The 18,125-nt window shown below is 36.9% G+C and overlaps 1 protein-coding gene across 2 annotated transcripts in view; it reads right to left on the bottom strand.

Annotated features, from left to right (window-relative positions):
• ELP2 (elongator acetyltransferase complex subunit 2) overlaps positions 1 to 18,125 on the bottom strand; it is a 47,717-nt gene that overhangs the window by 28,540 nt on the left and 1,052 nt on the right. For both annotated transcript variants that reach the window (XR_009497380.1, XM_059895537.1), the window contains exons 2-11: positions 15,402 to 15,480; positions 11,993 to 12,063; positions 8,127 to 8,283; positions 7,655 to 7,732; positions 6,188 to 6,252; positions 5,383 to 5,449; positions 4,538 to 4,678; positions 3,191 to 3,286; positions 2,025 to 2,125; positions 1,707 to 1,838 (exon numbers count right to left, since the gene is read on the bottom strand). Coding sequence is in view for 1 of the 2 variants with exons in the window: in XM_059895537.1 (XP_059751520.1) it covers positions 1,707 to 1,838; positions 2,025 to 2,125; positions 3,191 to 3,286; positions 4,538 to 4,678; positions 5,383 to 5,449; positions 6,188 to 6,252; positions 7,655 to 7,732; positions 8,127 to 8,283; positions 11,993 to 12,063; positions 15,402 to 15,480 (987 nt within the window). In the remaining variant the exon portion in view is untranslated. The remainder of the gene's footprint in view (positions 1 to 1,706; positions 1,839 to 2,024; positions 2,126 to 3,190; positions 3,287 to 4,537; positions 4,679 to 5,382; positions 5,450 to 6,187; positions 6,253 to 7,654; positions 7,733 to 8,126; positions 8,284 to 11,992; positions 12,064 to 15,401; positions 15,481 to 18,125) is intronic.

The raw sequence follows: 18,125 nt of genomic DNA, 5'->3' as shown, positions 1-18,125 counted from the left end.
GCTCGCCACAACTAGAGAAAGCCCGCACGCAGCAACGAAGACCCAACACAGCCAAAAATAAAGTAATAAAAAAGAAAAGAACAAAATTACATTTATCCTAAAAAATATCTTATTTACAAGTGTCATAGCTAATGGTTCCCTGGTTCATTTAACAGTAAAAACAATCTTAAAGATCAACTCCAAATCGAAGATACAAGGGAAAAGTAAATCACTCCATATACTGAGAATTCATATCCTCCTACCTGACACAACTATTACAAAGCCCACAAACTAAAGGTCATGCAAATCCATGAATTTGTACTTAAGTACCACACACTAACTGATTGCACCACTGGGGCTCCATTAATTTTTACTTTGTAAGGGAAGCCATTAGATGCACATTCAAAATCTGCTAACTCACATTTTGCTCTATGTTCTGACTTCTTTGATTTATTTATTTAAAATATATAGTATCCAGTATGTACCAGGCCCTACTTCTCATACTACACCAATATTAATTCATTTTAGTATCATAAAAATCCTCTGAGTAGGTGATATTACTGTCCACATTTTACTGATGAGGAACCTGAGACAAAAGTTCAGTAATGACCTCAGAAACACAGCTAGTAAGTGCTGGGGCCAAGATCCGTGTGCTCCTAGGCACTTTTCCTGCTATCTCATTTCCCCAAACCCAAAAAAGCAGATCAGAAGCAAATTAGAAAGAAAAGATTGGAATAATGCTGAGAGGGAGCTACATGATTAGAGGAAGATCACCCCTCTCTGAGAAGAGACTAAAAACTATAAGAAAGATCTAGAAGAGCCCAATATTTGGAGGACCATTTAGAATTACACATATCAAGAGCCCCTGAGAGAATTAATATATTCTGCCATAAAATAATAGGTGCTTCTAATGCCCTTGTATCAGTCATTCATTCAATAATTATCAGTGGAGTACCTAGCTATCCAACAGGAAAATATCAAATTATGTTATTTTTAAGAAGACAAAGAGGGACTTCCCGGGTGGTGCAGTGGTTAAGAATCTACCTGCCAATGCAGGGGACAAGGGTTCGAGCCCTGGTCCGGGAAGATCCCACATGCCGCGGAGCAACTAAGCACGTGTGCCACAACTACTGAGCCTGCACTCTAGAGCCCGTAAGCCACAACTACTGAGCCCGCGTGCCACAACTACTGAAGCCAGTGCACCTAGAGCCCGTGCTCCACAACAACAGAAGCCACCGCAATGAGAAGCCCGTGCACTGCAATGAAGAATAGCCCCCGCTCGCCACAACTAGAGAAAGCCCACGTGCAGCAATGAAGACCCAACGCAGCCAAAAAGAAATAAATTAATTAAAAAAGAAAAAAGAAAATTAATTTTAAAAAAAGACAAAGAAATTATACATTTTAGGAAAAACTCCTACCACAAAAGTATATAGCTTTAAGGGAGAGCTTAAAATTTATACAGCTTAAACTTCCCTTATGTAAGTTTACCTACATGCAAATTTCAATATCTCAACAATGCTGGACAACTGAATTTTATTCTTAGAAAAGCATGAGTGTCTTACCTATTATAACTACAGAATAAATCTACATAAAGAAGTGATGTCATCTTAACTTAAATGCCTCTACTATGTTTCTGTAGAGTGTTATACATAAAACAACAGTTTTCCTAGGTTTCATGTAGAATTCACTCTATCTAATCAGAAGTGATTTAAAAGCACTTTTCTTACCGGGTTAGTGGCATTCTGTTTCCAAAGGTGCAGTGCCCCGTGGAAAGCATGAGCAATGATCATGGAGCCATCTTCACTGAACTGGCAATCATAAAATCCCAGGGTATTGCCACCTACTTCTCCTACTCGAACCTATTCAACAATAGACGGAAAACAATTCATAACCAATTTCTCAAAACAGAAATCACTCATTCCAGAGATTATGTTCTCACTTATTTAACGTACACAAAGGCAAATATTTGCAGCTCTAGGAATACAGACTTGGGATTTATTGTCTAATAAACCCAGTTTTCTGTTCCTTAAGTATTCACATTTTACCTGTTCTAGCCAAACTCCTGACTCTTCATCTGGAGCCCAAAGAATCATGGTTTTATCCATTGAGGCAGACAACAATCTCATTGGCTGTTGCAGAACACCATCTAAAGAAGAAAAACAAAACAACTAATGCCTTTAGGTGATCAACAGGCATCCTGTTTGTAGATTACCAGAAAAACACAACATGGGTACTATAAGAACATTCACTGTTGCATTGCAATAGCAAAACATTGGAAACAACACAAAAGTCTGTCAGTAGAAGACCAGATAAACAACTTGTGGTAATATTTAGACAATGAAATATTATATTGCAATAAAAATAAGTAAATTAGAGTTACATTAATCCAAACCATGTTATGCTTAAAAGGCAGGTCATAAGAGGACAAATGCATATTGAGATCAAGTTTTAACAGCTGTAAAACAATACTGTTTATGGTTACATAAATGTGCAGTAAAAGTATAAAAATATGCATGGGAATAATATACACTGAATTCAGCCTCAAGGGAAGGATGAAGGGGAAAAGGTTCAGGAAAAACCATACAGGGATCCCCAGTATCTACAGTATCTAATTTATCTTTTTTTAACTGCAGCAAATATGGCATAATATAATAAAAGCTGGATGGTGTTACCTGAGCATTAATTATTGCTATTCTCTATTCTCGTCTTGGGGAAGGGGCTGGAGGAACAACACGAGGCTGCCGCCGTGCGCACCTCTACACCCCAGCATCAGCCGTCACTCCATAAACAGAAGTTAAGGGCAAATGAAAGAGTGGGAAGTCTTTACTTTTTCATAAATGATGTATCTTGGTATTACCAACTTTGTATTTCCAAGGGTAAAGGTTCCAGTGAAGTTGGCTTGAAAGTCAACTTCTCTTAAATCCCATAAGGACTAGGTAAAAACTTTAAAGAAAAAAAGTTAAAAGGCATATGGCAGTTTTGGCATCATGGCAGGAATCATACTTTTCCCCTCTTAGAAATACAATTTTCAATGGAATTGAGTATCTAGCAGAACAGGGCTGCAGTATTACACTTTGCCAACTTGAAACTGTCTTATAGTTGAGATTTCTAATTACACTCAAAAAATATCCTCTACTTCATTTGTTCAGCTTAAAATTCTGTAAGTGAGATTGTACTGAAATGACAGCTTTGTGTATGTTTTTCTTCCTACCTTTGTAAAATGAAGGCTGCCAATGAACTGCATTTACCCAGTTTTCGTGACCAGCCAGCACAGTCTCCAGAGTAACCGCAAATGCTATTTTAATACCTGCAACAACAAAAAAAGGATTCTCTCCACAAAGCTCTTCTAAAAAGAACATTTTCAAAACCAGCTCGGTTGTACAATTATGTCCAAAAAAAAAAAACTGAACAGAACATGATTTATTTTCAACAAAAAGCGTTCATTCTAAATTTCATTAACTTTACCCATTGTTCAAAACTACAGGAGAAAAAAGTTCTAAAGATATATAAATTTTTTTTACATTTTCGCTACCTAGTCATAATAAAAATTAAGGAATATGTTTTATTTAAAATTTTCAGGGATAGCTACTCTTACACTGCAATTAAAAAACAAAAACAGGGAATTCCCTGGCGGTCCAGTCAGTGGGACTCCGCACTTTCACTGCCAAGGGCCCGGGTTCAGTTCCTGGTTGGGAAGCTAAGATCCTGCAAGCCACACAGTATGGCCAAAAAAAAAAAAAACTCAAAAAAACAAAAACAGACATGCCAGCCTCCTTGCTATCCTCACTCATTTTGTGTAATAAAGTACCATTAAAAAAAAAAAACCTAAGATAAATGCAGAAATAAAGGAAGTCAAATCAGTACTGTGACCTTTCAAACAAAATAATTAATGAAAATATCACAAAAATGTTCATATTTGGAAATAGCTACTCACAATATGCTGGTTATAGTATTTCTTGGTTCATAAATCTGTTACCAAATCTCAACTCCAATGGGCTTTACAACCAAGAAGAGTAATAACAAAGAAGAGTATTCCTGGATGAAGTGTTTACTGAGGACTAACTTTATAATTTAGATACACATCCAAAAATATCTCCTTCAAATACAACATTCCAACAGGATCTACCATGGAGGGTTATTGTTCCGATGCCAGAGAGTAAGAAAATCAGAATTATATATACTACTCAAATGTAGGGATTTAGTTGTCTCTGATGAATATCCTCCAAAAATGGTATGAATAATTCACATTAACCCTTTACATCTTCCTATGCTAAAACTGCAAATTAAGTAATATTTTACAAACTAATTTATTGAGAAAATAACATTATTTCCAGCAATTTAAAAAAATCTCACTAACATGGTTTAGAAAGTAAGTTTCATATATGAAAAATGACTTACCCTCACATAAAAATAAAAAAGGAAAAATGCATATATCAGTTTCAGCTAGGGATCTGATACTTCTGAAAACCTAACCTTCACATATGTGTGTAGTGAAACATATGTAAATCAGCTAGGAAACCTGAGTATTGTTAAATCAAATATTTTCATTATTACTCACTTTCACTTTCTATATTAAAAGTATTTTCTTTCAGTCTTATATTATCATCTTCCTGAGCTTCTAAAAATGTCGATTTTATATACAGCCTCCATATGCGTATCAGGCAATCTTGTGAACAGCTTGCTAGGAAAAGATCTCTACCTAATTAAAAAAACAAATTTTATTACTTTTAAAACATCCTATTCTTAAATTTAAATATAAGAGTTTTTCTTCTACAATATACACATTTATCGATTTCCTGAAAAAATTAGACTTTGCTTCCTTATCCTTCATTCATTTGACCTATATTCATTTTCAATAACACTGACAAATATACAGACAATGATAATAAATGGTTATAATATGTGGTATTCCTATACAATCTACTAATTTCTACAAAGAACTTCTCAAGAATGTCTGAATGTGTAACAACTAGTGTCCTCTTATAAATATCAACTTGCTTCATCCTCTACCAACCCAACTAATAGTTAATACAAGGGATAAGTATCCTCTTTTCTAATTGGGCCAATAGGAAAATGTTACATACAAAGAAAATTTTAAATTAAAACATACACGGGGGACTTCCCTGGTGGTACAGTGGTTAAGACTCCACGCTCCCAATGCAGGGGGCCCAGGTTCAATCCCTTGTCAGGGAACTAGATCCCACATGCATGCCACAACTAAGAGTTCACATGCCGCAACTAAGGAGCCAGCAAGCCACAACTAAGGAGCTCGCCTGCTGCAACTAAGACCCAGCACCACCAAATAAATAAATAAATAAATATTAAAAAAAAAAATAAGAGGCTGCTTTGAAATTACACATACTTGTCCCCATTATATGTACTTTAGCAAAATTTCATACTGACCAAAGGCTGCCCATTCCACGCCTCTTATCCAATCCTCATGTCCAGATAGAAAAAGCACTTTCTGAAACTAGTAAGATAACAAAAATCATAGGACTTGATGTAAGAATTTAATATTTTCATGTATATCAGTGACTTCATTTGGTCTCAGCCAGTCTGACTGCATTGCTTTTTTTTTTTTACTGGGAACACTATCTGATCAGACATCAGATAGAGCTCTCATTTGGGAATGAAAAATCTCATAATCATCCAAATTTAACTGAGCAATCCTGAGCAGATAATATCTGTAGTTCTCAAATACACTCAACATTCACAAGGTAAAATGACATATGCTGTGGACACAATATAGAAAAAAGCTGGGTGGTTGAACATTCAGTAATTTTTAACTTTCTTATAAAATGCAAAGAAACAAATACCTCTGTTATTAACTAAACGAGCCTAGAGTTAACCAACCCTCTTTCTGAAACTTCCCTCTAGTTTAACCACTCAAAGAATAGGTAAAGCCCAGAAGGACAAATAACCACTGCTAGGGAGGACAAAACACTACTACAGCATCTTCCTTCTCTTCTTCTCCACCTAACGACCTGTTTCCCCCAACGACTCTGGACCTGGTAGCCAAAGCAGCAGCAGTATACCTGGTGTTCAAAGAGTGAAAAACTGTTTAATGGAAGACTGCCAGAAAAGATTCTCCTATTGGATTATTTAGATTGGAACATCCCCAAAATTCTATAATCTAGAAATAATCTGTATTAAGATATGTAATTAAGCAGAACATAATTCTAGCCTCTTAAGAAACATCATTAATTACCTGATCGTTTTGTTGAACAAATAAGTGAATTTTGCAGTCATCATCGCCACATGCTAATATTGGTACTGGTGGGGGGAAAAGAGGCATCGCTGTAAGTATTCCATCGTATGTTATGACTATCACCTATGCTGGATCCTAAGCTCTAGGTAAAGAATCCTGACTTCTGCTTCCCACACCACTGAACAAATAAATTGAAAGTACTCAATAAACGTCTTTAGGAATAAAATGAATATTCTAAAATGTTCCATTAAATGGTTACTCGGCAAAGAATGACTATTAACTGAGAATCCTTTCCTTTATTCTGTTTCATTTACAATAGAAGGAGCAGTAAAAAGAGAAGCTCGAGAGCAAGCTGGGAGCATTTAACTATGTCAGCCAGAAGACTAACAGGAAACGTTGTCAGCCCAAGTGAATAATAAAATTTCCGGGAGAGCTACTATGAGCCCAGCATCAGGGCTACTGCACAAAGATTTAAGGGTATGTTTGTTACTTTGAGGACACTACATTTTGAGAATTTGATAGTAAAACAAAATCCATGAAGTAATTAAAGAAAATAAAAGAGCATATAATTAACTATGTGGATTAAAAAGTTATGAAAGGTGTGACTGTAAAATTAGTTTTCTTTAAATCAACTTAAAAAAAAAAAAAAAAAAGCCAAAAACTCCAGTCACTTGGCCTCAACATAGATGCGAAGAAATCAAAATCTATGTAATGAAACCAGAACGTGTGTAGTTCCTCCTCCTGGGGAGCCCTCGCACAAAGTGGAATATCACGTGAGACCACAGAGTCGTAGCTCCTGCTGCAAAGGGCAAAAGAGCCTGGAGGCTTCCAGGCCCGGCCTCTCCCCACCAGGTCTGTCCTCCAGGTAACTGAGGAGGCACAAGACTGTCTGACTTGCACTGGCCATCATCTTTGTGGAGGATAATCAAAGATAGGTACAGATGGGTTTCACAGCAAAAGGGGAATTTTTTCTTTGGCGATTTTAAGTGGTCTTAGGCAAACTGTCATCACGCAGGGTGCTGTCATCATGAAGGATGCTGTCATTATGCAGGTGCAGGGGCTGTCACCTTGAGAGAAATACTCACATGATCCATGTTCAGTACTTTCTCAACTTATCCCAGACCTTCACCTTCTATAGAGCTAGGTAATTTTCCCAAATTACATCTATATACATCGACAGTATATTTGATAAATAGCAGTACCAATCTTGAGTACATATTGAGTCACTTAAATTTTTAACTGCTACTAAAGTTTCTAATAGCCATCCCCCTTAATCCCCCTTGATCTTATGTTTTATACACAGATCATTTGAATACTGAGAACAAAAGTATGTTATCCATGTCTCAACTTGTTTCCTGAAAACATTTAGACACAAAATTGAGATCCAGTACGTTTCTTTTAGGTTCTGGTTGTATGGGGATATAAAAATACATTCCTCTTTTAATATACACTTAGCAGGATACTCACCATCAGCATTAGGCAAAAAAGACAAGCAGAGAGCCAGAGTGAATCCATTTCCAAAGTCCAAGGTCTGAAGGCATGTCACTAAGAAATAATAAAACACATCATGAACAACTAACTCTGAGTGTATCCACCTTAGAGGTTGGGTAGCATCATCAGATGTCAGCAGGGAGATGAGAGAAGTCAGTCCTGAGCCCCCAGTGATGATGGGAATTTAAATGGCCAATTTCTAACAAGGTTACAGAGAACAAAAAGACTTATATGAAAAGACTTTGAAGGAATTTACATTATCAAACAGTTTGGTAAAGAGGAATTATGGAAAAGTGCAAAAGAAACAAACATGTAGATTAGAATTCTAACATTTCTAAAACAGCTTGAAAGACTGAAAAATTACATGAATGCTCTTCTAAGTTGTCCTTCATCTGATAATTAAATTACTTAATTTCATTTGTTTGGATCACAATGTCTCTAAACTTACCTTCAGAACCCTGTTTAGACCAGACTCGAACAGTAGAATCAGAAGCTGCGGACACTATCAGTGTATGTAATGCAACGTCCGATGCCCTCCTCTGGTAAACAGCATGCACTGCATAAACAGGTCCTTCATGGCCATGGAGGTGGACTGCTTTTAAAAGCTGAATCACAAAGAATAACAAAAACATTATGATAAAAAAGGAATTATCAGTTTAACCTGCATTTAACTAGAATCAGAGGATTAAAGGTACTGTTAAAATGCCTGATCCAGAAATAAGTCCTCTCAACTGAGAAGAATGTAAACGTGTGAGAATTCTGCCTGATCATATTAACTATACACAAAATGTGCATATCCTTTGACACAGCAATCTCACATCTGAGAATCTACTCTGAGAGAACAGTACTAGTTTAACAAGTAATAAAAGACAAATGCAGAAGGACATTCATCACACACTCTTTACGAAAACTTCAATCAACATATAAGTATTAATAGGAAACTGATTAAATAATTGTAGACACATATTCTAAGCCAACAAAAAGGATAATGCATGCTTACTACCATGGAAAGACATGCATGACGTTGACATTTTTGAAGAATATAGGCCAGCTTTGTGGACTGTCCCTCCTCTTGGATTAGTCTGATATTTCCTCACGAACAGACTCAGGGTGTACATTTTGAAGTCACCACTACGTAAGTGCATCATATCAGGAGGCACACAATGTCAGTCTGTCCCACTTCTAGTAAAATTAACCCTGATATTTTAGTAGAGGTAGTGTCTGCCATGTTTTTTCACTGTGAAATTAATTTTTTTTTTGGTGGTAATATGTGAGATTTTACTATGGAATGGAGTAAATACTCTATTTTCCATCAAACTTTTACCAAGTATTTTTAGCATCCACTCATAATACTTACCTGTATCAAGCAGAGTTACAAAATGGAAAAATGACAAAAAGAACTGGGAAATCCCATCTGTTTATCAAGTCTTCTAGCTTGCCACGCAAGATTATTCCCTGCGGCATCATTTCTATTTTGGATCTATTTTTTAGAGTTCCAAATATGTGAGATTCTACCACTTCCTTTGAGAGGTACCTTTTGTAAACTGTTGTCTGCTGAAACAGAGGTGTCTCTTAAATGTCTCCTCAATTATTTTCCCATTTAGTTAAGCAGAATTCTGCCACTCAAGAAGGTAATTGATAGTTATGTATAAGGGTCTGTACACTAACTTCCTGTAATCATTAACCTTTGGCTTCTCTGAAAAAAACACTTTTTAAAACTCAAGTAGAATAAAGTCACTTTCATGTATAATTATACACACATAACCAGAGATCTGGCACAATGTTCATTAAAATGTTAACTGTTGAAATTTTGTATCTTTTTCCTCCTTCCTATTTTTCTGTATTTAAACTTTACATGAGTCTGTATCATTACCCCCTGAAACATTAAATCTATGGAAAAACTCACTTTACATCCTTTTTTTTTCTATTTTATTTTTTTAAAAATTGAAGTATAGTTGATTTACAATGTTGCATTGTGTTAGTTTCTGGTGTACAGTTTTATAATATATATACATATATATATGTATATACACACATACGTATTCTTTTTCATTATAGTTTATAACAGGATATTGAATATAGTTCCCTGCGCTACGCAGTAGGACGTTGTTGTTTATCTGTTTTATATATAGTAGTTTGTATCTGCTAATCCCAAACTCCTAATTTATCCCCACTCCCACCTCCTTTCCCCTTTAGTAACCATAAGTTTGTTTTCTATGTCACTTCACATCTTTTAAGCAGGGTTGTATTTCAACCATTAGAGAACCTTAAAACCTCAAACAAAACAAATCTCTTAAGTTCACCGGCTTTTAAAAAAATGATGCCCACTGTTCAGAGACTCAAATCTCTCATTATACCAGCTTAGAATTATTTCCTTTTATCAGAAGTCAAGATGTAGTGAACACCTGTGTGCATGGAAATGCATACCAGAAGGAACCTTTAAGCCTCTATGGTTATAATATGTGACTTCTTCCCCCAAGTCCTCTTATTCCCTTCATCCCTCTTTTATGCCTTTCATCTTCCTCCTTGTTTGGCCTCACATTCTACTTTCCGGTCCGTCTCTAAGTTCGCTGTCTGCCATCAGATACTCAGCCTGCAATCCTCTCTACTGACAGAAGCGTAGGGCAGCACTGAGGAAAGAGTCTTGCAAGTCTCAACTCAAGGTCTCAAAAATGAGTGCTCAAATGGTTCTCTCTGGATTCCTCTGCCAAGGTAAATCCAAACAGGAGCTGCTTTGCTACACAACCATTAGAACTCTCATTCAAGTCTAAGTGACTCCACAATCCCCTCCTCCACACCTGTCCCGTCTCTGGCCGGCAATACAAGTAACATATTAAAAACTGAATTCCACATCTTCCCTCTAACTTGCCGATTTTGCTTTGTACAAGTATCTTTCTTCCAGAGCCCCGAGCCAGAATCCCACTCTTTTTGATTTCTCACTCCTCTAGCCAATAGTTCCCTACTCCTTTGACAACTATCTAGTCAATACCAAAATCATTTTCCTTCAAAAATATATCCCATAGCTCTTCCTTCGTATTTTTTTCCTATCCTAATTTGGCACGCTCCTGTCAGATTCATCTTCTTTGGTATTCATACTCCACTGGTTAGAAATCCTCAATGACTTCCAAATGCCTGCCAATAAAAAACAAACTCTTGAAGCAAGTATTCAAATTCTCACGAGATCTTCTCCTTCTCTACTTCTCTAGTATTACAGCCCATAAGTGTTGTCTAGAAACATTTCCAAAACTGTGTTCCTCAAAGTTACAAGGGATACTAAAAGATCTGAAGGAAAAAAAAAAAAAAATCAGACTTGAAGTAAGTTTAGGAAATAGTAGTTAAACAAAGATAAGCAGGTTTTTCCATATCAGAACTTTTCAGAGTCTTCACTATGCTCACGGGCACTGTGATTCTCTAAGTATATGATATGCATTGTTTCCCAAACTTGACTGGCCACAATCAATAACTGAGAGATGAATAATTCCCTGAACAAGCTCTGGAAAGCCCTGCCCTTAAAACATCTTAGGCTTTGGTTAACACTGGATACTTCTGAGCAAATGGTCTCCTTTCTTACCTGCACTTTGATTCATGCATTTTCCCTACCTGGAACCCTCACCACTTTAATGTTTCCTAAGGAAATCACCTCACACTATCAGACGCAACCCAAAGGCCGCCTCTTAAATCTCTAGTGAACTTCCACAGCAGCACGGTTGTGGTACAGCAAGTGAAATCACGCACCCACAGAGCCACCTTTGTACTTCAGTTATTCAAGCACATTTTGCCTTCAAAACTATGTACACGATTCATGAATAGGATTCTGCCTCATCTACTACACCTTCCGCATGGCAGATGTTCAAACATCTGATGCACTAACTTTACATTTTTAATCTTTGCTTGTGACTAGAAACAACCTAAATGTCTATCAGTAGAGGTCCATACACACCCAGTATTGCATATTATAACATCACTCAGAATTATGTAAATCTATATCCACGTGATAACTGCTGTCCTATGCACAGAGCAGTATTAATTTTTGCTACCAATGAAAACAAGACAAACATCCCCTGTAAGAGCAGTTTGAAAATTATTCCAAATGATGAGAAATTCACAGAAATGACTGACAGCATATGAATACAGAAGCAGATTACAGGGAAGGGTACAAGGCCTGTGAAGTATGGAAGATACAGGATCTGGATTACTGATAAGCAAGAATGAGGAAACTTCATAAAGGAAGAACACAGCAGAAATGAGGGAAAAGACTGAAAATAAATGTAGATATAACAGTCATTTCTTATAACCATAAACATGTCTACCCACCTGATTATTCTCTATTTCCCAGTGAATCACTTGATTATCAGATCCTCCAGAAACTAATTCAGTAGAAGGAGCTGAAAAAAAATCATACCTCAGTAAGCATTTTAATTCTTTTCCAGCTATTTTGAAAAATTTCAAAGCTACAGAAAAGACAAAAGAAAACTCATATACCTTTACCTAGCTTCACCAACTGTTTAGATTTTGCCATATTTGCTCAATTATCTTGCTCTATGTACACACACACACCCTTTTTTGTTTTTGACAAACGATTTAAAAATAAGTTGGAGAGACTTCCCTGGTGGCGCAGTGGTTAAGAATCTGCCTGCCAATGCGTGGGACGTGGGTTCGAGTCCTGGTCCAGGAAGATCCCACATGCCACGGAGCAACTAAGCCAGTGCGTCACAACTACTGAGCTTGTGCTCTAGAGCCTGCGAGCCACAACTACTGAGCCTGTGCTCTAGAGCCTGCGAGCCACAACTACTGAGCCCACGTGCCACAACTACTGAGCCCACGTGCCACAACTACTGAAGCCCACGCGCCTGGAGCCCATGCTCCGTGACAAGAGAAGCCACCACAGTGAGAAGCCCACGCACCGCAACGAAGAGTAGCCCCCGCTCGCCGCAACTAGAGAAAGCCCGCGTGCAGGAACCAAAACCCAATGCAGCCAAAAATAAATAGATAAAATAAATAAATTTACAAACAAACAAACAAAAAAGATGTTCAACATTATTAAAAAAAAAAATAAGTTGGAGACATGATGACCTCTGATCCTTAAATATTTTACCATTTTTCCCAAGAACTGGAACATTCTCCTGCATTACCACAATACAATTATCACATTCAAGAATTTTAACACTGATACAATATTGTTATGTAATACATAATCCATATTAAAATTTCCCCAAATTGTCCCAGTAATGTCTTTTATAGCTTTTTTTTTTTAAGTTAGAATCTAAGGACCACACATTGCGCGTTTGGTTGTCACATCTTTTTAGTCTCCTTTACTCTTGAATAGTTTCCCAGTTCCCTCCTTTTTTGTGACAGTGAGAGTCCAGGCCAGTTGTTTTGCAGAATGTCCCTCAATCTGGATATGTCTGGTTGTTTCCTCATAAGATTCAGGCTAAACACTTTTGGCAGAAATAACATATATGAGACATTACAGTCAGCTGTTGCTATCACGTAGTACATGACATATTTTTGAGATCAGACACATTTCAAAATAGCTCTTTTAAACATTTACAACTTTTTGTTGAAGACAGAAAAAAAAGGGAGTAAGAACCAAAAAAGGGGGAAATAATCTAACATAATTTTGGTTTGGATTTTGCATCCATTTGTTTCTTCTGGCTTATATCTAGATAGTTAGGTTAAGAAGCTGGGGGATTGTCTAAAGAACATTACATTTATACTCAGAAGTCCCAGGTTCATGTCCTAACCCTGCTGCCAGCCAGCTGTGATCTTGGACTTTAATTTCTTCATGTGTCACAGAAATTAAGCCATTTATTTAACTATATGATTTTGATAATTACTATAAGGTACATGAAGGTAATGTGTTAAAAATCAGACACTTTAAAAATATGAAATGGTATTATTAAAATTTTATACGTCACTGATACATGGGTTAGAAAGAATACATGAGTTATCTGACAGTGGAGCCAAATCTGAGAAAACCAATCATAATAGAGATTACAGTGATACAACAAGCAGTTCATTTTATGTAACCTAACTTTTAAAGGGAAAATAAAATATACAAGCCCAAATTAATATTTTATAACAAATCCCTATACTGAGATTCAAGTAGTCTTTAATGTCATCTGGTGGCAATTAATATAATTACAACTGTGTTTTAGTATCTGCGCTAACAGCCACTCTTTCTAAGATTTAATGGTTTTTACTGACCTACTGCGACTAATACTGCATCATCAACTGAGGTAAGTAATTTATTAAACATTGTTTTTAATGTCACAGATAAAAATCATAGCCAAGTCTCACTAATTCAGGAAATGCTGCATTTGTGCCTGGCTCAGAATGCTCTCAATACATATTTAATAAACGGAATAATAAAATTAATTGAGAATCCATAAGAATACTACTGGAGGTATATTTAAGACATCTGAGGAAATTCCATAGGATTTTAGAAGCCCACCTAAAAGCATTCTTAATTAAAAATTCTGGAGCTATGGAATCTTAGAGATGGAAGAGACCTGGAGATAATCTAGTCCAGCAATTCTCAGACTTTTTGATATCAGGATTCCTTTACACTCTTAAAATTTTTTCAGGACCCCGAAGACCTTTTGTTTATATAGGCTATATGTACCAATATTAACCACATTAGAAATTAAAACTGAGAAATATGAAAAATACTTGTTTATTAGTTTACTTAAAAATAACGATGAACGGGGCTTCCCTGGTGGCGCAGTGGTTGAGAATCTGCCTGCCAATGCAGGGGACACGGGTTCGAGCCCTGGTCTGGGAAGGTCCCACATGCCACGGAGCAACTAGGCCCGTGAGCCACAACTACTGAGCCTGCGCGTCTGGAGCATGTGCTCCGCAACAAGAGAGGCCGCGATAATGAAAGGCCCGTGCACCGCAATGAAGAGTGGCCCCCACTTGCCACAACTAGAGAAAGCCCTCACACAGAAACAAAGACCCAACACAGCCATAAATAAATAAATAAATAAATAAATGAATAAATAAATCCAAAGTTAAAAAAAAAAAAATAACGATGAACCCCATTAACATAAATAACATTTTTATGGGGGGAACCTTGTATTTTCCAAAACAAAAAATTAATAAGAAGAAAGGCACTGTTTTATATTTCAGCAAATCTCTTTAATGTCTGACTTTATTAGAATACAGCTGGATTTTCATATCTGCTTCTGTATTTAACCTGTTGTAATATCCCACACCATGCAGCCACTGGAAAATGGCACTGCATACTTGTGACGGAATGAGAATGAAAACTACGAATAACTTATTATTATTCTGAAAATAATTTTGACCTCACAGGTGTCAAGAATCACTCAGGGTCCCCTGATTCAGTCCAAACATTTACTTTTCATATGTTACTAAGATGAAACTGAGGTCAACAGAGATGCAATGCCCTGCCTAAAAAAACAATAGCTTGTCTGTGGTAGAAAAAGACCTACAAGCCAAATCTTTTGAATCCCAACCTGGGCCTCAACACAGGCCCTGATTACAGGCTTTGGATCAAAAGCAATGGTGGGGTCTTGCCTCAGTAATGGGCCGCCTCTACCTTGATCCTAAGCACCGCTGTGTTATCCATGCTTCAATTGCTATAAAGTAAAAGTACAGGTCAGACAGTTCACTGGGCATACCATTTTTCTTCTATTTTCCAATTGCATAATATCAGATAAGCTAATGCTAAATTAAGAAAAGTCAGATTAATACTTACAACCATCCTGTTTACAAATCCACTGTATGCAGTTGACTCGAGCAGTGTGACCATTCAGGTTGGTAATAACAACACTTTTCTTTAGAGAAGAAAACACTTGTTAGTAAATTAGAATTTATCCTACAGAGCAATTAATAAATTAATAAAAATCAGATTTCAGTGTTTTTGATGCTAATAAAAGGTTCAGTATTACTTCAAACAGAATCACCTTCCCTTATGAACTATTAACCATGGCTTAAATCATCCATTCACTTTTTAATTCATTCCTGCCTTTCTCCCCACTCCACATTCACTCACCTCTGTCCTCTTCTTGTCTGGGAAGCCTGTCTTGAAATCCCAGACCAGATAAGGACCTGCGTTCCCACATGTCTTAGGGCCTACTTCTACCAAGCTCGCACCAATTTGAGAATTTGGTTGACCAAAAAACCCTTCAAGAGAGGAATTCGTGATTAATGGATACAAATTCGTGGCTCACTTTGTATGCCTTGGCTGATCTGGTGTTGGGTTCTTCGGCCTTAATGACCCAAGGTCACCAGGCCACAACTACTAAGGTCCTCAAACATCAGATCCCTTCAGGGCCTACAGCCAGGTTCCCTGAAGACCCTCAGATTGCTGCTTTCACCAAAGTCACTCCACACTTGGGCTTTCTTTTCTTCCCCCACTGCTGAAGACTCTATGCCTACTGAACCCTCCACTTTATAGCCCCTTTCTCTACTGATTGCCTAGAGCACTGGCTTGATACCTACTTGTACGTCAACCGGAATTCTCATGGCTGAGAAAAAGGTTTACAGGGGTAAATGTGCATAAAATAACATATTTCACATATGGGTTGAGGTTAGGAAACAATTTAAAGCATTTCATTGTCTTTCTCACTAGAATCAGTATTCCTTGATGGGCAGGAGTTATTACCCATTATCTTTGTGTCATCACCACTCAGTTCAAGGTTAGTCCATAAAGGGTCTTCAAAAGTTTGTTGAATGAACATCATCCCCAAAACTTTACTTTAGCATCTGACGTGTTCTTATTCTTATATTTCATTAAATACCCAGCCAACAAATATTTAACAAAACAAAATAAGTATTTTTTAGGCTCCATACACTATTTTTTGATGTTAAAATCCCCTAACATGGCCAGCAGATTATCATTAAAAATAAAAATGTGATAGAGGGCATGGGGCACAAACCCATTAAACAGGTGCAGAGAGACAGGCTTCCAAAGCCTTGGTTAATAGCCACTGTAAAGTTTACCCTTGGTTCTAAGTGCTTTATCTTGCCAGTTAACAGTGCATGGTAATAACAAAACAAAAACTGGGAGGAGATGAGCAAGCGCAAGATAAGAAAAATGAATACAACTATTTCATTTATAAGTTCAAATCTGCAACGGATGTGAGGATGACAGAATTTTTTTTAATTGAAGTATACTTGATTTACAACATTTCAGGTGCACAACAAAGTGATTCAGTCATATATATATATATATATATATATATATATATATATATATATATTTCTTTTTCAGATTCTTTTCCATTGCAGGTTATTACAACATATTGAATATAGTTCCCTGTGCTATACAGTAGGTCTTTGTTGTTTATCTATTTTATATACAGTAGTGTGTATCTGTTAATGCCAAACTCCTAATTTATCCCTCCCCCTCTTCCCCTTTGGTAACCATAAGTTTGTTTTCTATGTCTGTGAGTCTATTTCTGTTTGGTAAATAAGTTCATTTGTATCATAATTTAGATTCCACCCATAAGCAATACCATACGGTATTTGTCTTTGATTTACTTCACTTAGTATGATAATCTCTAGGTCCATCCATGTTGCTGCAAATGGCATTACCTCGTTCTTTTTTATGGCTGAGTAATATTCCATTGTATATATATACCATGTCTTCTTTATCCATTTATCTGTTGATGGAAACTTACGTTGCTTCCATGTCCTGGCTACTGTAAACAGCACTGCTATGAACAATGGGGTGCACATATCTTTTCGAATTAGAGTTTTTGTCTTTTCCAGATATATGCCCAGGAGTGGGATTGCTGGATCATACGGTAACTCTATTTTTAGGTTTTTAAGGAACCTCTACACTGTTCTCCATAGTGGCTACACCAATTTACATTTCTCCCAACACTGTAGGAGGAGGGTTCCCTTTTCTCCACACCCTCTCCAGCACTTATTGTTTGTAGACTTTTTGATAATGGTCATTCTGACCTGTGTGAGGAGAAACCTCATTGCAGTTTTGATTTGCATTTCTCCAATAATTAGCGATGTTGAGCATCTTTTCATGTGCCTGGTGGCCATCTGTATGTCTAGGATGATGGAATTTTTAATCAAATTAATAAAGCAGTGAGATAAGAAAAATATATATCTCCTGCACTGCATTTTAATTTCCAGCACTTTACTTTTTATACTGACGCTCCTTTTGAGAAGCAACACTAACTGCATTGTCCAAAATTAGCCAGGGGGAATGAGGTCATGATGAACTCTGGGAAGAATGCACAAACTAGTCACTTGAGAAGTGTGACAGGGAAAGGGCCAAGGGTGCAGTTCAGGGAACGGGTAAGTCCTGCCTTACGCCTAGTGCTTAGGGTCCCCATCCCCTATGACCTTTACCCCAACAGCACTTTCTTTAAAATGTCCATTCTCAAAACTAAAACACAAGTGATATGTCTTTGAAATTCAAGAAAACAAAAGTTTATTAGATAACACTAAAGGAAACATA

This window comes from Balaenoptera ricei, chromosome 14, assembly GCF_028023285.1.
Source record: "Balaenoptera ricei isolate mBalRic1 chromosome 14, mBalRic1.hap2, whole genome shotgun sequence".
NCBI classification, from domain to species: Eukaryota; Metazoa; Chordata; class Mammalia; order Artiodactyla; family Balaenopteridae; genus Balaenoptera; species Balaenoptera ricei.
The sequence above is the reverse complement of the archived record's forward strand: the minus strand, read 5'-3'. Positions and strand labels throughout refer to the sequence as shown.